Source organism: Nothobranchius furzeri, chromosome 18, assembly GCF_043380555.1.
Source record: "Nothobranchius furzeri strain GRZ-AD chromosome 18, NfurGRZ-RIMD1, whole genome shotgun sequence".
NCBI lineage: Eukaryota > Metazoa > Chordata > Actinopteri > Cyprinodontiformes > Nothobranchiidae > Nothobranchius > Nothobranchius furzeri.
The window spans coordinates 12347701-12368708 of NC_091758.1; the positions used below are offsets into that span (position 1 = coordinate 12347701).

General features: G+C 43.3%; 1 protein-coding gene across 6 annotated transcripts in view; it reads left to right on the top strand.

The window, feature by feature from the left end:
* Positions 1-20556, top strand: part of septin12 (septin 12) — a 125819-nt gene extending 105263 nt beyond the window's left edge. For 5 of the 6 annotated variants that reach the window (XM_054742129.2, XM_054742132.2, XM_054742133.2 and 2 more), the window contains 6 exons: positions 4016-4153; positions 11731-11848; positions 15408-15503; positions 15748-15847; positions 16172-16223; positions 20107-20556. In XM_054742129.2, the coding sequence (XP_054598104.2) occupies positions 4016-4153; positions 11731-11848; positions 15408-15503; positions 15748-15847; positions 16172-16223; positions 20107-20269 (667 nt within the window). In that variant the 3' untranslated portion in view covers positions 20270-20556. The remainder of the gene's footprint in view (positions 1-4015; positions 4154-11730; positions 11849-15407; positions 15504-15747; positions 15848-16171; positions 16224-20106) is intronic. The other variant, XM_054742130.2, reaches the window with a different exon arrangement.
* Positions 20557-21008: the final 452 nt, after the last annotated feature.

Consider the following 21008-nt stretch of genomic DNA (forward strand, 5'->3'; position numbering starts at 1 on the left):
AAACCTAGAGGATGACGGGAAAGGCCTGGCTCTCACCTGATCTAAGATCTGATTGGTTCATAGTTTGATCCAAACATCCGGTGGTAGAACATGAAATGTTAGTTGGTCACATGTATTCTGTAAATCATGTAACGTTGATGATGACAACTATATAGGCCATAAAGAGAAATGTGTTTTGTTTTCTTTTGTCACGTTTCCTATGAGCACACTGAAGCTACAGCTGATAACCTTTACTTATTATTACAGTCAGGTCTTCATATACAATACATGATATCCACAAGCACGTGAGGATGTGTTTCAGCTGCTAACAGGCACCAGAAATAAAATAAATAATTAAACAAGTATGAACTCTAACCGACTCTAATGCGATATCTTCAGCCATCGTCACCCCCAAGCTACACATGTAGGGAAATCTGTCCGACTTAAACGCCGGCTTTCAGCCTCTCCCCCAGCTGCTTCCGTCTGTTTTCCAGGCGAGGCGCAGCTCAACTCGAACACGGTCATTGTCTCACGACTCCGCCGTCTCCAGTTCGCCACTTTTCACAAAACCTTCTGGTTGCCACTGGTCCTGGTGGTTTTTCTTCCAGTTCGACGAGTTTTCTTTTGGAAGGCTGGCTGACTCCAGTTAAAAACCGCCACATTTCACCACTAGTTTTAACACGAAGCTAACTGCTAACTTGATGAACTGATTGAATGGGATAGGTGGAAATGACGTTGGATGCGGCGCTCACGTTTCGTGTACGTTTGTGTACGTTGTGTGCAGGCGGGAGGAGTATCAGACATCCATGGAAGATGACTGATAAACATAACTAATTTGGTGCAAACATTTACTCGCTATGTGGCAGATAGACCTAAAAAATTTACTTGCCAAATGGAGCAATTTGCTCGCATTTGGCGAGTGGCGAGTGTTAATTTCGGACCCGCGGCTAAATAAGTTTGGGAAACGCTGCTGTAAACCATTATTTGCCAAAGCTAAATTATTTTGCACTGCAAGTGTACATGTAAGGGCTGCCACCATTACTGTAGTAAGAGCTCTGGGCAGCAAGTGGAGGATGTTTCTTTTGTGAACATGTCTAGGAAGGCTGAGAGGATGCGTGCAGTCATTGGCTGTTCCAATTACAGCAGAAAACTCCAGATTTGGAAGTTTATTTAGAGTGGGATGCAAAAGTTTGGGCAGCCTTGTTAATCTTCATGATTTTCTTTATAAATAATTGGTTGTTATAAAATATTTCAGGGAAATATATCATATAGGACACACACGGTGATATTTGAGGAGTAAAACAAAGCTTACAGGATTTACAGAAAGTGTGCAATAACAGTTTAAACAAAGTTAGGCAGGTGCATACATTTGGGCACCACCAAGAGAAATGAAGTCAGTATTTAGAAGCTCCTCCTTTAGCAGAAATAGCCTCTAAACTCTTCCTATAGCTTCCAGTGAGAGTCTGGATTCTGGCTGAAGGTGTTTTGGACCATTCTTCTTTACAAAACATCTCTAGTTCATTCAGGTCTGATGCTTCTGAGCATGGACAGCTCTCTCTAACTCACACCACAGATGTTCAATAATATTCAGGTGTGGTGACTGAGAAGAACATTCCAGAACATTCTACTTGTTCCTCTGCATGAACACCTTAGTAGATGCTGAGCGGTGTTTAGGGTTGTCTTGTGGAAAGATCCAGCCCCGGTGCAGCTTCAGCTTTGTCACTGATTCCTGGACTCGTCTCCAGAATCTGCTGATACTGAGTGTACTCCATGCGTTCCTCAACTTTAACAAGATTCTCAGTCTCTGCACTGGCCACACAGCCCACAGCATGATGGCACCACCACCATGTTTTACTGTAGGTAACAGGTGTTTTAACTGGAATGCTGTGCTCTTGTTCCTCCATGCATAACGGCTTTGTTATGCCCAAATAACTCGGTTTCATCAGTCTGCAGCACCGTATTCCAGAATGAAGCTGGCTTGTCCAGGTGTGCTTTAGCAGACCTCTGTCATGTTGGGTGGTAATTTTTTAACCCACATGAAGAATCCCACACGGAGGAGGTAAGAGACAATAATAAAATACTTTTATTATAGAAAAAGAAACAAAAGAGATAACTAAGGGCGTTGATCCAAACGGGACAGGAAACGAGGCGACTCCGACTCTAAAAGAAGAACAAGCGGTGTGAGTGACTAGAAACTGAGAACCAGGAAATGTATAACAATGAGAGGAACGGGCTTACTGAGTGGAGCAGGGCGAGGGCAGGAGGGAGAGGCAAGTCAGGTTGATGCAGGGTGGAGATGGTTGCTGGAGGATATGTTGGATCCAGGAAGGCAGGTGAGCGGTGGAGAGCGGGAGGCCAGGGAAGCTGAACGACGCTGGGATAAGGCACACCTCAGGCAGGTGGAGAAAATCCAGAGCTGGTACAGACGAGATAGCAGAGCAGGATCAGTACAGGTAAAACTTATTTCAGAGCTACGGCACAGGTCAGGACGTGGCTAGGTATACCCAACAGTAGAGTATCAACCAGCGATGAGGTGTGGCAGCACCGCTCCTTAAATCCTCTGGCCAGGCTGATGGTAATTAGCTGCAGCTGCGGCTCCCCAACATGCTCATCTGCAAACAATGAAGGAGAAGTGCAACAGCAGCAGAGAGAAGGCAGAACCATGACAACCTCAAGTAGCTCTGTTTGTGCTGTGGGTGGAGAAAAGGCTTCCTCCGCATCACTCTCACATGCAGCATCTCCTTGTGTAAAGTGCACCGAATAGTTGAACGATGCACAGTGACTCCATCTGCAGCAAGAGGATGTTGTAGGTCTTTGGTGCTGGTCTGTGGTTGACTCTGACTGTCCTCACCATTCTTCTCTTCTGTTTATCTGAGATTTTTCTTCACTTGAACTTGGCCTGTGGTCTTCCATTTCCTCAATATGTTCCTAACTGTGGAAACAGACAGCTGAGACAGCTTTCTGTATCCTTCCCCGAAACCATGATGGTGAACAATCTTTGTTTTCAGTCCATGTGAGAGTTGCTCTGAGACCCCATGTTGCTGCTCTTCAGAGGATATTTATAGAGGAGGGAAACTTACAATTAGACCCCTTCAATTAACTCAACTGGATTCACCTGTGTGTGGAGGTTAACGGTCACTGAGCTGACCAAACCAATTTTGAGTTCCAACAATTAGTTCTAAAGGTTTTGGACTGCGCAGTGGTGCAGTGGTTAGAGCTGTTGCCTTGCAGCAAGAAGGTCCTGGGTTCGCTTCCCAGCCTGGGATCTTTCTGCATGGAGTTTGCATGTTCTCCCTGTGCATGCGTGGGTTCTCTCCGGGTACTCCGGCTTCCACCCACAGTCCAAAAACACGACTGTTAGTTGATTGGTCTGTCTAAATTGTCCTTAGGTGTGTGTGTGTGTGTGTGTGTGTGCATGGTTGTTTGTCCTGTGTGTCTCTGTGTTGCCCTGCGATGGACTGGCTCTCTGTCCAGGGTGTACCCCGCCTGATTGCCCATTGACCACTGGAGATAGGCACCAGCCCCCCAACCCCCCCCCCCCCCCCCCCCCCCCGCGACCCTACGTGGATAAGCGGGTTCAGACAATGGATGGATGGTTTTGGAATCAATAAAATGACAACAGTGTCCAGATGTATGCCTGTCCTTGTGTCCTTGGGCAAGACACTTAACCCACCTTGTCTGCTGGTGGTGGTCGGATGGACTGGTGGCCTCAGTGTTCATAAGCCTCACCTTTGTCAGTGCACCCTAGGGCAGCTGTGGCTATAGTGTAGCTCACCACCATGAATGTGAATGTGTGTGCATGCATGGGTGAATAACAGATTGTGTTTTGAAGCACCTTGGGGGGTGTAGAAGTCTGGAAGACGCTATAAAAATGCAGACCATTTTCCATTACCATTCAAACAGTAAACTCATTTATAAATCCATTAAAAGATAATTGATAACTATCTAGGCTTTCTGATTCCATTCATCCACATTAAATAGTGTTAATGATTCAGATGCATCCCGGTAACCTTTCCCTGCTGCTCTTTCTCTCCAGCTGGGAGCCCATTGTGAAGTATGTCAACGAGCAGTATGAACGATACCTGAGAGAGGAGCTGAACATCAATCGGAAGAGGAGAATACCTGACAGCAGAGTGCACTGCTGCATCTACTTCCTCCCTGCCACGGGACACAGGTGAGTAACTGGCTGAGCAAACCAGCACGCAGATGAGGTCTCAGCTGGTTTAAGTCCTTACTGTCCTTATCGGTCCAGACTCCTTCAGCAGCCTGATAGTCTTCCTGTAGGTCATTTACAGTATATGAGCATAGCAGTTTGTTGTGCCACAGCCTCCCTTCATAAATGCTTTAGTGCTGACCAAATGTACCTAGGGTTCTAAGCTAACGCTTTGAAGGTAGTGCTCATGAATTCTTCCTCATTTTGACTTTTCAGACACATTTTAGTCTTCTTATTGGTTTGCTTTGTTCTGCGCTGCAGCTGAGACAGGTTCATGGTTCTGGATGTATTTGTAGTTGCAGCTTCATTTCCAGGGCTTCTGTGTTTATAAAGCACCAATAGTCCAGTCCAGAGCACAACTGATACCTGATGTTTTTTTACTGCTGAGCCTCTGAGGTCTAAGTCTCTAAGGCCCGGTTCAAATGGCAGGATTTCTAGAGCGTTGGACGATTTTCAAAACAAGAAACCCCACATGTGGTGATATAAAGGTTTTGGTCCTACGGTGTGGTGTCGCGCTACATGGTAAAAGCTACACAATGACATTACACAGGACTCTTCCCTGGTCAGACTGGAAACGCTGCGAGATCAAACGTGGCTTTGGAGAAAACAAGCATGGTGGAGGAGTGTGCAGAGTGCTTTTGTCACCTCACTGCCTGATGAGCTAGACTCCTCGAAAATCGGACCAAGACAATCCAACGCGTGCCTGATTTATTATCTGATCGGTCCCAACGTGCTTCCGACCAGACCATAGCATCTTAACACACCAAACATGGCCGAAATGCACAAAAGAGCTTCTACAGGAACCGGGCGCATTCATAGCACAGTCAGGGGTAGAGGATCGGGTCAAAAATCAGCACACTAATCCTGCCGTGTGAACTGGACTTAAGACCTCAGTTTCAATGTTCTGTCTTTTCAACATTCTTTAGCGTTGCTGATTAAACGAGGCGTGTTTGTGTGTAGGTGTGTGTCTCCAGTATACAATAGGTATCTAGGCTGAGACTAAACACTACTGGCAGGCAGCCTGTTCCAGCAGCTCTCCAGTCATTCTTCAATTCTTACTTTTAATCCTTTTTCGTCATGTTGTGTATTTGTTTACTTATTTACTTGTTGATAAAATGGAGAGCACTACTTTTTGGGCAACTCAGTTTTTATTTTTGTTTTATCGGGCTTTGTGCCCGGCACAAACACCACTGATCCCGCGGCCATTGTTTTCATCAGAGACCAGCAGTTAGCGCCCGTAGCTCCGCCGGGCATTTCTCCACCAAACTAGATTTCTATATTCTCTTTGAGTTAAGCACAAAGAGACACGGAATGGCGTAGGACATCTGGATTGGAAAAGGTACTGACCTGTGATTCCTTAATTGTCTTGGGAAATGCCAGTTCTCTCCCCAGTAAAGGGGATGAACTGGCGGTGTTAATGTGGCGTCGGTGCATGTAGAGACAACAGCAGCTCAGTGGCCAAGGGGTATGGGTTTCCACCCTGAGGCAAGCAGATCGTGGGTTCAAATCCACCGTCGAGTCATAACAAGACTTTAAAAATGGGACCCAGTGCCTCTCCACTTGATACTCACCATTAAGGACTGTGGAGTTAAACCGCCAGATGGTTCCCGAGCGCAGCCGTGTCTGCAGCTCACTGCTGCCCCGGGGGATGGGTCAAAGGTGGAGAACACATTTCATCACACACCACCATAGCAAAAGAACACAGCTTTTTCTAAATCTAATTCATATGAGCCTAATTCTAAGTGTCATGGAGCCACTTTTTCAAACTTTTCAAACTTATTTTTTTAGTTTGAATCAGTGTCGTCAAAACTAAAATGTAACATCCAGCCATACACAGTCACTGGATAAACACACATAAACTGGTCTGTTTACCCAGCTTTCTTTATGCCGTTGCATCAAAGGTTTCAAATTATAGCCAAGTGGCTGACAGTAAACAGGACAGCAGATAAGGTTAAGTAGATTAGATCTTGTGGACCTTTTCAAGTATATCATTACCGTATTTTCCGGACTATAAGTCGCTCCGGAGTATAATGGGCTCGACACACGGGAGGCGACAAACGACCGCGATCAGCGAAATTTGTCGCCGTCGCTTTTATTACCTGACACACGGGAGGCGATCCGCGCCAGCGGCAAAGCCGTCTACGCGTTCTGTTCCATGGCGAAATCGAAACTTCCGTTGTTTTGTTTGGCTGTGTCAGGTTGGAGGGAATTAAGGTTATTTAAGCGGTTCAGAGTTAATAAAGTGGTAGATATGATGTTTCACAAGGTGTTGCTAGAGTTATGTGAAATCTTACTTCTGATTTACTATATAAAACATAATAATAATCAACTTCTCCTCCATGTTTGCTTGGAGGAGTACGGAGCATCCTGTCCGCTCATTGTCCGAGCGACAGCGATGAAAAGTTGAAAATGTTTCAACTTTCTGGGATAGCGTCGCTGGGTCGCCTGTGCACGAGTGCAAAATTTCACATGCACGTTTTTCGCATTTCGCTTGGTAGGAGGGAGACCCGCGATTGTCACTTTGTCGCGCATGTCTCATTGAAAATGAATGGAGGAGAGGCGATGTCGCCTCCCGTGTGTCGAGCCCATAAGTCACTCCGGAGTATAAGTCGCACCAGACATCAAATGTATAATGAAGAAGAAAAAAATCATATATAAGTCGCATTTTGGGGGGAAATTTAATTATTTTTCTTAAAAAATCTGAGACCAAGCGTTTCACATTGCAAGACAAGTACGAGTAACAATAACAGAATAAACAACCAGCCGTTGCATCAGCGGTATGCGCAGCAGCGCGCAACGGTCTCCAGCAGAGAATGGCGGTGTTTCAAATACTCCCAGCGGGCGGGGAGAGCTCATTCCTGGGCCGGAGCCGGCCGGCAGCAGCGTGGTATAGCCTACATAATTTGGTATATAAGTCGCAGGATCAGCCAGACTATGAAAAAAAGTGCAACTTATAGTCCAGAAAATACGGTAATATTATCTGTTAACTGAATGAGGTGCATTGATAATTTGTCTCCTGTTGCCAATGTTTGATAGATCATTATTGTTGTTTGTTAGCTCTTCGCGTATGCTAACACCTGTATTCTGTTGTTGTCTCGCTGACTTAGCAATAGAACAAATAAATAAATAAAATCATTTTCCCTATCAGGTTACATTAGTTAGGAAAGATTTTACTTTACATTAACTCCTTTGCATTGAGTACATTTTAGATGAAAATGTAATTATACTTTATAATTTACTTGAGTAGATTTGTGAAGAAGTAACAGCAATCTTATACCCGATTACTTGAAAACCTGAACTTTTTGCTAAAGAATATATTTTTCACAATCTGAAGTAGTATTAACCAACACTATATCGTTTTAAACATAAGACTTAAAGTGCTGTAATTCAAAAACATCCTGTAGTTTCAAATGTTTCATCTATTAAAGGTGTGGAACACTGATAACCCTTTTTTAATGATTATTTCTGATCATAATCAGTCACTACAGGCTGAACATGAAAACAGCCTCTTACACCGACCTCCTGCAGTAGCTTCTGAGAGAAAACAGATGGTGAAACTCTAGGATTAGAAAAGCCTTATAGATCTATGTCACACTGTCACTAACATTCATGGACTCACCCATCTGGACTCACGACGGGGGAGGCTGTTGTTGGTTTAGCGTCCAGGAAACAGCAGAGAACCTCTCTGCTAGTAGAAGCTAACTGTTAGCATTAGCATCTCCACCACACAGCAGAACGTCTCCAGGTTTGTGTTATTTGTGGAGATAAAACATCAACTTTGCAGAGCAAACAGAGTCAGTGGTAGAGTCGTGTTGCTGTTAGCCAATCAGAGGAGAGATGTCATTGTCAGATGGTGCACTGGAGTTTTTTTCCCTCAGAGAACGAATTACAAGGCAGTCCTATCTAAAATGTGTGGCTCAAGAGTGTTCTATATCTTTAACAATGTCTTGAAGATATATTTCATTATTTTTTACTCAAAAATACATTACTATTACCTATATTAATGTCTATGACTATTGCACACATCTTAGCATGCTTAGTAATTAGCCTAGCTTAGCATGTGTACACTACTAACAATTTATCGACTGACTTTAACACACATCCAAACATTTCCTAAACACGCTGATAGTTAGGAGAACAAGGTTATCCAAGGCACAAACGCATAAAGCACATTCAGCGTGTTCATTTATTCTCTCGTTTCTGCCTAAACGTAATCAAGACAAAGAACAATATTTCACTGATAGGTCTGAGGTGAGAGTGCTCACTCTGTTGCGTTTCTGCACAGAGGATTTAACAGAGATCGTCTGTTTTCAAAACTTAAAACATCTTACCTTTATAGCACTAATTTACTGGTTCTGCTTATCAGAGATGGGATTTGAGACAGCAAGTCATCTCCATGCAGTGTTTTTCTTCAGCTCAGCAACTAAAACAGGGGATTTCAATCAGCACAGTGAATGAACCTTGTTCAGTTGTTGGTGCCACAATTCCCATCTCCGCTATTTATTAACTTATTAATCAAACTTTTTCCCATCATGTACTTCATAGTTATCTTTGGACAAAAGGTGTTGCAGAGTGTCTGCCAGGATAATCTCCGGGAGACTGTGCTTCAGCTGCTGTTGGAGACAAATGAAAAATGGCACTTTTTCTATTGACTAATATAAATTAAGTAGTTGTCATTTAGCACAATTAATGCTTACGGTTAAAGCATCCATGATAGAAAATATGTGATTTTAGCTTTTTTAAATGAATTGGTTTAGTTTTTCTTAGGGGGACCTCGCCAATATCGATATTGGTTTATAACAGTATCAGAAATGAGAGTTGGCTTATATCGGATATCGGTAAAAAACAGAACATCAGATATCGGTAAAAAACAGAACATCAGATATCGGTAAAAAACAGAACATCAGATATCTGTAAAAAACAGAACATCAGATATCGGTAAAAACAGAACATCAGATATCTGTAAAAAACAGAACATCAGATATCGGTAAAAACAGAACATTGAGCATCCCTTGTTAAGTCCGCTGACTTCCTTCAGGCCACCTGGTTAGAGCTCTGCCACACAAACAGGTCTGGAAATCTTGAACAAGGCTATGTGGCGACTCCTGCTCTTCTACCTAACATCACAGAAGCACCATCACAAGAATAAGCCACTAAGCACTTGCCCAAAAACTGCTCATCAAAGCCAAGTTTGTGAAGACATCTCAGCAGTGTCTTTGTGATTCCAGCCGCTGTGGTCCAGTTTTTGTCTGTTTTTTATTAGAAATAGCAACCCTAATACAGACCACCAACGAAGACTTCTTCTCCTCCCACTCTTGTCCTTTCTTTAGACACTGCACCCAGCGAAGACGCTACAACAACAGGTCGGTCTGTGACCTGTGTCACATGACATGACCTGCCCTTTGACCTTGAGACTGAAACAGCACTGAAACAAGTCTGTTTTTATTATATTATTATAGTTCATATTTTTTAATATCTAGAACACGAAAGGGGCGCCGCCGTGGCCTCATCGTTACAAATTTTAATAAAAGTGTCGTGAGCTGAACTAGAAGGACCCATGATGATACCAAACACAGTAAAGCACCTTTAAAAGTCTTTATTAGACGTGACGTTCCCCGAGGAGGGCGAGGCTGGAGACCGAGTCGGAGAGGAGGCGTGGGTCAAAAACCAGAACGTGGCGAAGCAGGTATATTAAATCCTGATCGTTGTTCAGTAAAACAATGTTGATTTTACATTTCTTCATCAGGTTGACGCAGTGATAATTTGCTCCTGTTGTATTGTTGTGTGTCCCTTTTCTGCGGGTCTAGAAGCAGACTCTTGTTCATCTTGATTGTTTATTTTCGTGGACCCCCCCCCCCCCCCCCCTCCCACCTTTTGTCTCTTCCTTTCTCTGTCACCTCTGTCTCCGTGTCTGGTCGAAAATACAAAGCATTAAAAAACCAATAACAATAAAGTTTTAAGTATCAGGCGTGGCATTAAAGCAGAAGCTTTGATGCTCCACCTGAGAGTAAATCTGTTGAGCTTGTCACCAGCATTCAGACATTAATTCTGTTTGCTTCACAGCCAGACAGGACACGGGAAAAAATAAAAAGATTCACACAGAAATGAAACTTCAGTCCAGCCTTCATGCTAAATAATCTCTCGTTGGGAGATCAGACCAGGTTTTCCAATGGAATAAGAACCATCCTTTTTCAAGATCCAACCGTTATTTGTTTTAATCTGCAAAACAATTCAGCAGATGTGAAAGACCATGTTTCATCTGAGTTTCTTCATTGTCTCAGTGGATATTACCTTAAATCATCATTTAGTCATTTACTCTGCATCATCATTAGTTGCTGGAATATAGTATGAAATAAACTATATTTTTGCCTCTCTGTCATATAATTCATCAGCGTTGGTTCCCTGGCACACCCAAAGTACCTAGTTTCATCATCAATCAAATATTAAAGGTTCAATAATATTGATAATCCATGTTTTTATGGAATATTACATTTTATTGAATACCTTTATATTCTATTGACAATTTATTAAAAGTAACCACTTACAAAATGTTGCAATAACATTATGTGATGAACACATATTTCTGCATTAAGTTTTTACGTTGTTTACTCTCTTTTACTCTTTATTCTTGATTTTTACTCTTTTTGGGCTGAACCCTTTTTTTAAAAGAAGGATAATAAAATGATGAGAGAGCGGGCTGAGACTTTCATGGAGCCAATAGGCTTTTTTTTTAGCTCCGGCCGAGTCTAAACTGACTAATGCTAACGCCGTTTCAAACAAGCACCATTCCTGAACCGACGCCATTTTTGTAGTTTTTCTCAATTGCAGTTCTAGCATTTAGTCCCCCTAACAAACACTGAGTGCAAGACACAGAACTGATCAGGCCGGTGGTAGACCTGCTGAGGCTACACTGGAGCGTGGCTAGACCGACCTGCAGATTACAGTTCGTCTAGATTTCTAGGCTACGGTGTACTATTACCTAAAACCATAACACAGCATTTCTAATTAAACTGTACTTTGATGTATAATTAGAATTTTATGATGATATGAAATTTTATTGGGCTGCACAGTGGCGCAGTGGTTAGAGCTTTTGCCTTGCAGTGAAAAGGTCCTGGGTTCGATTCCTGGCCTGAGATCTTTCTGCATGGAGTTTGCATGTTCTCCCTGTGCATGCGTGGGTTCTCTCCGGGTACTCCGGCCTCCCCCCACGGTCCAAAACCATGACTGCTTTTGGTTGACTGGTCTGTCTAAATTGTTCTTAGGTGTGTGTGTGTGTGTGTGTGTGTGTGTGTGTGTGTGTGTGTGTGTGTGTGTGTGTGTGGTTGTTTGTCCTGTGTGTCTCTGTGTTGCCCTGCGATGGACTGGCTCTCTGTCCAGGGTGTACCCCGCCTGATTGCCCATAGGCACCAGCCCCCCCACGACCCTACGTGCACAAGCGGGTTCAGAAAATGGATGGATGATATTTTATCAACAAAAATCTTCAGACTTCAGGGCAGATTCTGTTTCTTTCCCTTACCCAGAACTTGCTGTGTTTCCAGGTTACGTCCTCTTGATGTAGAGTTCATGAAGAGGTTGGGGAAGGTTGTGAGCATTGTACCTGTCATCGCCAAAGCTGACACACTCACTGTTGATGAAAGACAGGAGTTCAAAGAAAGAGTAAGGCAAAACGTGTACACATTGCCTCTGTGTGTGACCAGTCTGATTGCACTGATCTTTTTATGATTTATATGTAGTTTGATGAGTAGCTTTGTTTCTGTTCTAAAGTAACAGGTAGAAGGTGCATGGACAGTGGTAACATTTTTTTGGTTTGTTGGAACTTAATTGTTGACCTCTCAGTCCCATCTCTGGAATGAAGACCTGCGAGTCTGTGTCATGTTTTCTCAGAGACCCTCTTTAGCTCATCAAAGCCACAGTCCCTCTGACCACTACTAGCAAGCTACGTCTGTTCGGTGTCTTCCCCAAGGACACAACAACTGTGACAGACTGAGCAGGACATGGTCCTGCAAACCTCCAATTACGAGACGTGCACTGACCTCTTCTGCCACTGTTGTCCCAACTCATGATTCAACCTCTAACTCAATCAATCAAATTGGTGTGTATGGCATTAGAAAGTCTAAAAAGAGCTAAATGAACTACAGTTTTCTCTGCTGATCTTCTGGGATTGTCACCCACAACCATCTCTAGGGTTCACAGAGAATGGTCCCAAAAAGGGAAAACATTCAGTGAGCGGCAGTTCTGTGGGTGAAAATGTCTTGTTGATGCCAGAGGTCAGAGGAGAATGGTCAGACTGGTTCAAGCTGACAGAAAAGCAACAGTAATGGGCTCGACACACGGGAGGCGACAAACAACCGCGATCAGCAAAATTTGTCGCTGTCGCTTTTATTACCTGACACACAGGAGGCGATCAGCGTCCAGCGGCAAAGCCGTCTACGCGTTCTGTTCCATGGCGAAATCGAAACTTCCGTTGTTTTGTTTGGCTGTGTCAGGTTGGAGGGAATTAAGGTTATTTAAGCGGTTCAGAGTTAATAAAGTGGTAGATATGATGTTTCACAAGGTGCTGCTAGAGTTATGTGAAATCTTACTTCTGATTTTACTATAAAACATAATAATAATCAACTTCTCCATGTTTGCTCGGAGATGTACGGAGCATCCTGTCCGCTCATTGGTCAGTGAATGAAACCTCCGTTGATTGGTCCTCGTCCGGGCGACAGCGATGAAAAGTTGAAAATGTTTCAACTTTCTGGGATCGCGTCGCTGGGTCGCCTGTGCACGACACGTGCACGAGCGCTAAATTTCACACGCACATTTTTCACGTTTCGCCTGGTAGGAGGGAGACCCGCGATTATCGCTTTGTCGTGCATGTCTCATTGAAAATGAATGGAGGAGAGGCGATGTCGCCTCCCGTGTGTCGAGCCCAAAACTCAGATAACCACTCGTTACAACCAAGGTAAACAGAAGAGCATCTCTGAACAAACAACACGTTGAACCTTGAGGCAGATGGGCTACAGCAGCAGAAGACGTCACCGGTTGCCACTCCTGTTAGCTAAGAACAGGAAACTAAGGCTAAAATTCACACAGGCTCACCACAATTAAACAATAGAAGATTAGAAAAATGTTGCCTGCTCTGATGAGTCTCGATTTCTGCTGCAACATTTGGATGGTAGGATCAGAATTTGGCATTTGTTCAGGCTGGTGGTGGTGTAATGGTGTGGGCGACATTTTCTTGGCACACTTTGGGCCCCTTAATACTTACTGATCATCGTTGCAACACCACAACCCACCTGCGTAGTGTTACTGACCATGTCCATCCCTTTATGACCACAGTGTTCCCATCTTCTGATGGCTACTTCCAGCAGGATAATGCACCATGTCATAAAGCTCGAATCATCCCAGACTGGTTTCTTGAACATGACAGTGAGTTCACTGTACTCAGACGGCCTCAGCAGTCACCAGATCTTGCCGACAAATCTGCAGCAACTGTGTGATGCCATCATGTCAACATGGACCAGTATCTCTGAGGAGTGTTTCCAGTACCTTGTTGAATCTATGCCACAAGGATTAAGGCAGTTCTGAAGGCAAAAAGGGGTCCAACCCGGTACTAGGTACCCGGTACAACCCAACTAGGATACAAGGTGTATCCAATAAAGTGGCTAGTGAGTGTAAAATTTTTCTGTCTGTTCCCACTGCACTAAAGACATGTGGAAATAAAGTCATTTCTGATGTAGCTACAAGTTAACCTAAGCTACCGGAGGTATGGGTGAGCCACTCTGCTACGCTCTGCCTTCTAGGCTGTTAAACTTATCGTGACACAGAGACTGAGGCCTTCCCTGGAGTGAACAGCTAATGCTAATGGCTGTCGATCAAAAAGGCATGCCCCTAATATTTCACAATTTCACATTTTAATTAGATCTGTGAAGCCTAAAATGTTTTTTTAACCAAAATGCAATCGTTCAGGGACGACCTGGAATTTTTGATATTTTCGTGTTTGCTTCACTGATTGCCCCTTGGCCCAACCCACTTCAAAACTCAAAATATGAGTTGTTGTACTGCTAACCGCAGAACAATGCTAGCCTCTACTGTTGACGGGCCGAGCTACTGCTAACAGGCTACACAACCTGCTGGCCAGCTGTTACGTCCCCGACAGGAGGTGTTAAAATGTGAAGGAGGGGGTAACATAAGAAACATGATTGTGGGTTTAAAATGGGTTTCATTGTCATAAAAGGTTCTAAAAACAAGTGAGCAAACAGGTGGAGGGCATTATAAAAATAATGCCAAATGAAAATGTGACAAAAAGGTTAACATTAAAACACCTGGTTAAAACTTTGTTAAAGGTTTTACCAAAACTGAAGGTGTTAACTGAGGGTTAACCCTCCCATTGTCCTGATGGGTGACCCCGCAAGGAAGGTTGGCCATTGAGCAGGGTTGATGGTTTATCCCTTGAGGTCCATGTGGCAGGAGTGAGCACCACCTCATCCCTGCCACGTGGACCTCAAGGGATAAACCATCAACCCTGCTCAATGGTCAACCTTCCTTGCGGGGTCACCCATTAGGACAGTGGGAGGGTTAAAACCAAAGTCAATTAAATTGCATCAAACCAAGTTAACCTTTAAAACAACATCAAAAGATCCCTCTGGATCATCTAAGAGCGTTAACATTCCGGTTAAAACTCATCACAACTAAGGTGTTGAAACCAAACCCTGAGGCCTGGAGGACAGCAGAACCTCTGCACTACTGCCTCCCAGACTGCTGGATGGCACAGCCTTTTATGCCAGGTGTGGGTCGTTACAGGGATTCAGCTCAGCTGTGCTCATCAGTAGCCTGGAGGAGAGGAGGAAGAGGGGCGGTGTCTGGCAGATCACCGGGGTGGCGTGATCCTGGCTCCCTGATCACCAGAGACCAGGCTGGTGACCATAACACCAGCCCCCCCCCCCCCCCCCCCCCACACACACACACACACACACAACTGAATTTATAGCCCTAGACAGCTTTGTGGAGCCAGGCTCCCCTTAGCTCCCCCGTAATTCGAACCCTGTTTGCAGGCCTAATTTACGAGGTAGAGTTGGGCCCTGTATCAGGACTCCTGGGTAATCGTGAGCCCTTACATATGATATGTAGAGGTTCAATGAACTGTTTCCAGCTTTACTGTACATAAAAGTGTTCTTCTGATCTTGTGAGCCACAGTCACAAACTCACTTGAATTTTGATCTTTTTGCAGATAAAACAAGACCTGGCAGCCAATGGCATTCATATTTACCCCCAGAGAGAATACGATGAAGACACAGAAGAACGTGTCCTCAATGACAGGATCAGGGTATGGTGTCCACGTCAGAGGTTTTATGGGTTCTGCTTTACCAGAAACCAGTAGTCAAATTTGGTCCATCGACCAGCTGTTATTGGGGAGGTGTCATTAACATTAAAGCCCCACAAACATGTAACTGAAAGCAACTATTTCATACCGCCGTTGTTGCCATGGAGATACGTATTTACAGCTTATATTAAACAAATAGCAAAACTCAAAGGTACAAATGAAATAAGTATTTGTGGTTTTGGACCAGCAGGAAAGCCTTCCTTTTGCTGTGGTGGGAACTGACAAGGAGCACCAGGTGAATGGAAACAAAGTTCTGGGCCGTAAAACTAAATGGGGAATCATCGAAGGTGAGTGTTCCCTTTCACATCTGGTTTTATTGTTTGGTTGTCAATTAAAGTGGCGAAGGTAAAACCATTGTGATGTAACCTTTGGCCTGGTGAACTGCACCGACTAGGACAGCAGCCCCTATCAGAACTCAGTTTCTGACTCAAGTATGAATTTTACAACTGGGCTCATTGTGTTTCAACATTGTGTGTTATTTTCTAAATGCTAGCTACAGTCCTCATAATGCTTAGTAATAAGAAGTCTCAGTTTTCATTAACATTCATGAAGTACTTGATGCAGTAGGTCACGATTAGAGCCAAATTCAAATGATATTTCTTTTTCAACAGTTGAAAACCTAGCACACTGCGAGTTCGCCAACCTTAGAGATCTGCTCATCAGGTGAGTCTGACAGCAGCAGGTAAAAGAATTTTAGCTTGTGTTCTGAACCAAGATCCACGAACCGTCAAGTACCTCATGTCTGGGCCGCGGCAGCACAAACAAGCTTTCTCAGGAAAACACCCATCAAATACAACACTACACTATCAAATACTAAACTACACTTTCAATTACTACACTACACTATCAAATACTACACTACACTATCAAAAACTACACAATATCAAATACTACACTATCAAATACCACACTATCAAATACACTACACTATCAAAAACTACACTACACTATCAAATACACTACACTATCAAAAACTACACTACACTATCAAATATTACACTACACTATCAAATACACTACACTATCAAAAACTACACTACACTATCAAATACTACACTACACTATCAAATACTACACTACACTATCAAATACACTACACTATCAAAAACTACACTACACTATCAAATACTACACTACACTATCAAAAACTACACTACACTATCAATTACTACACTACACTATCAAAAACTACACTACACTATCAATTACTACACTACACTATCAAATACCACACTACACTATCAAAAACTACACTACACTATCAAAAACTACACTACACTATCAAATACTACACTACACTATCAAATACTACACAACACTATCAAATACTACACTGCACTATTAAAAACTACACTACACTATCAAATACTACACTATCAAAAACTACACTACACTATCAAATACTACACTACACTATCAAATACTACACTACACTATCAAATACTACACTACACTATCAAAAACTACACTACACTATCAAAAACTACACTACACTATCAAATACTACACTACACTATCAGAAACTACACTACACTATAAAATATTACACTTACAACTGCAGTTAACAATACTAGCTTAAACTTGTGTGCTAACATCACAATACTGTATAGATTACTATCCAGACAACTAAAATAGTATCGGTCAGTTAATATAATATTAATACTTGACAATAATAAACTAATGAGCGTCTGTCAGCTGTCTCATACTCGTTAATATAAGTTAAGAGAGAATAAGAGAGACGCTCGTGATCCGATTCTGGAGCTCATGCAGGTTTCTGTGAACTGAATCCGACCCGGACACCAGCGAGCCAGTCGAGCTGGTAGTTTTAAAAGCTGTGCATGATCCTCTCCTGGTGGTCTGAGAGGATTCTGATTTGGTTCCGACCCAGACACCAGCTCGACAGGCCACCTGAGCTGAGAGAGAGACACCTGTGATTGAGCTGGAGTTGACCCAGAAACCAGCCCGACTGCCTCACTAGTATTTAAAAGCCACACATCCTCTCCTGGTGGTCTAGGTGGTGGTTCTGATCTGGTTCCGACCCAGAAACCAGCTCTACTGGCCCAGTGAGCAGTGCATAGGGATGGGTACCTTTGACATTTGAATCGATCCGGTACTAATTCCCGGTACCTAGGAATCGATACCGGTACTTAACTGTACCAATTTTCGATACTTTTGAGTGTTTATTATTTTAATTCTCTTTTATAATTAAATATATATTTTTCTCAATATATAACAATATTTGATAAATATCACGATAAATAATATTCAACAGTTTGTATTTTAACATCGTCCTTGTAGTTTTATAAGCTGATAATTAAACTGAAGCAAACATCTTTACTGTGAACTAAATTTACTGTGTATCTTCATTCCTTTTGCCATCTTTTTTCATTGGATTTTTTCTACTGGGAAGTTAGAATTTCCGAGGAGAAAGCGAACGCACCATTAGCTGATAACAACGGTGGCAATGGAAGCTAACATATCAAGCTAACGTTATCTTAAACAGTTTATTTAACTGCTGGAGCAGATTAAAACGATGATGCCTCACACTTAAATCGTTGTCACTGGTTTCATCTTCACCCAATCACCCGTCACATTTAGTAAAGTGAAGCCAAACTTTAGAGCGCGTTCATGTTCTTCTAGTCGGAAATTCGGAGTTCCGAGGAGAAAGCAAACGCACCATTAGTGAAACGGAAGCTAACATATCAAGCTAACGTTGTCTTAAACATTTTATTTACCTACCGGAGCAGATTAAGATGAGGATGTCTCACTTTGATCGTTGTCGCTGGTTTCATCATCACCCAGTTACCCATCACATTTAGTGAAGTGGACCCAAGCTTTAGCTTTCGTTCTTTCTACCATGCTGCTCTGTTTACAACTCGCTCGCAGCGAGCGACGACATAACGCTCTTGTGCATGCGCAGCTGTCTTGGCAAGTTCTCGTTATGAAGGTACCGAAACGAGGCACTGTTTGAAATGAAGTGAATCGGTGCTCGGTCGGTACTTTGGAATTCGGTTGGTACCTTAAAAAGTACCGAATTCGGTACCCATCCCTAGAAGTGCGTCTCATCTTGTGGTCGGTTCTGACCTAGTTCTGATGGTGATCTGAGCTCCAGAAATTTGCATTTAAATTTTAAACCCCACCACGGGTCTCTGGAGCCCAGCGCGGACCTCCCTGACCCGGTACCGACCGATGTGGGCTACAGAAGTCCGTCTTTTCAGCTGCAGAAACACCCTCAGGCACGGAGATACAGGCGTTGTTTCTCTTATCTGGAAACCCGTGGACTCGATGTCCAGACAGGCTGGAGTTGGTGCAGCCTTCACACACTCTAGTTTATTAACATGAACACAACCCAACCCTAGTAAACACACACTGACTGGATCACATGACCTCTTTACCCTAAAACTAGCCACTCTCCACTCTGAGCTGAGGCAGCGCCGAGCTTCTAACTCGCTTTGGTTACGTCAGAGGTTCAGGTTTAGAAACAAGAGAAAGGAACTTTTTACTAGAAAACTCTGCTGTTGTGTGTTTTAAACCAAATATCCACAATAAGCCTTTCAAATAGTATTTTTGAACAGCATTTTATGTGAATTAGAAAAAAAATTACCTGCTATTTTCTCTTTAAGGGGGGCATTAAAGACCTCAGAAAGTCACTCCTTCACTCAGATATTAAGAGGTTAACTCTTAGTGGGAAGTGAATGTTAACCTTAATATTAATCGAATGATGTATGAGTATACTGACAGATGAACTTGTTAAATCAACAAACACTGATCTTGTGTAGTTTAAGATCTGAGATGAATCATTTCAGGAAAAATATTCATTTAACACATCATTAATGCACAGATTATTCACATGCTTTGGGATTTGAACATCTTGTTCATCCAACACATTTGATTATATCAACCTATAAAGTTGTAAAATTATGTATGATTCAAGGAAGATGAAGTTTATTCAGCGTGAAAGTCTGGTCTGCTGCATGACTTTTGTTCCAGCCAAGATGAGGTAGCTAGGAATGATTATGTCTCCTTTATCCGGTGACAAGGCCTTGTGTAGTGCTTCTTGTTTGGAGGCCAGACTGATGGGATGTTTGTGTCTGCAAATAAAAAAGTGAATTTCTGTTCATTTTGATGAAATACTTGACCTTTGGGTACGCATACATATAGTATTTTTGAACATTCCGCCCACATCTGATTAAAGAAGCTGTTGGTAAGAATTCCGAGTGAAAGCTCCAACTTTCATAAATGAGGGCTGCAGAATTCTTCAGAGAGAAGTGAAGACATGAAGAGAAACGTTCTGTGACCGCACCATCTGCCCTAGGATCACAGCACTGTGTAACCTCCTATCAATTAGTGCTAAAGCACAGAGAAGGTCTTTACTGATAGACCATTTCAGACCTGTTCCATCTAATGTGACGTCTTCGTTTCACACAGATGTAGCACGGAGTAAAACTAGTAGAATGTAGCATCCCATTTGTGTTTGCTGTGAGTGAGAGGTTAGACGTTTAGTGCCACTGAATTCTTTTCTGTGTGTATTTTCTGTTTTCCAAAGGTCTCACCTGCAAGACCTGAAGGACGTGGCACACGACATCCACTATGAGGCCTACCGCGTACGCCGTCTCAACGAGAGCAACATGAACTTCAGCGAGCTAGTTCTGTCCACCTGGCCCCTGGAGAACGGGACTGACACATGTGGAACAGAGAGCCTGCTCTGAACCTCCACCAACACACCTGAGGAAGCCCAATGGTCCTCCAGCCGCTGAGGGACTCTGAGGCAAACTGCTGTTGTCCCTAAATGTGTTCTTTCTGATGATTCTCAGTAAGTTTTAACAAAAGATACAAGAAATGTTTTGCAAATTAGTGAATGAATGTGACTTACTGAAGAATGGTAGTGCACACACGTGGGTGCAGCCAGCACAAGAAAGTAGCTGAAGCTGGAGTTTATTGCTCTGAAAGGGTCATGTGACCACGAACAAGTTGGCCTTTTAGCCTGTCTGATGTCACAGCGACAGTTAAAACCTGCTGATGTGCCAACTGTCTGTCCTCACTGCATCTGTCTGTCCTCGTTGCGTCTGTCCTCACTGCACCTGTCTGTTCTCACTGCACCTGTCTGTTCTAACAGCACCTGTCTGTCCTCACTGCACCTGTCTGTTCTCACTGTATCTGTCTGTCCTCACTGCATCTGTCTGTCCTCACCACGCCTGTCTGTCCTTGTTGCGTCTGTCCTCACTGCACCTGTCTGTCTCCACTGCACCTGTCTGTCCTCACTGTATCTGTCTGTCCTCACTGCATCTATCTGTCCTCACCACGCCTGTCTGTCCTCGTTGCGTCTGTCCTCACTGCATCTGTCTGTCTCCACTGCATCTGTCTGTCTCCACTGCCTCTGTCTGTCCTCACTGTATCTGTCTGTCCTCACCATGCCTGTCTGTCCTCACTGCATCTGTCTGTCTCCAC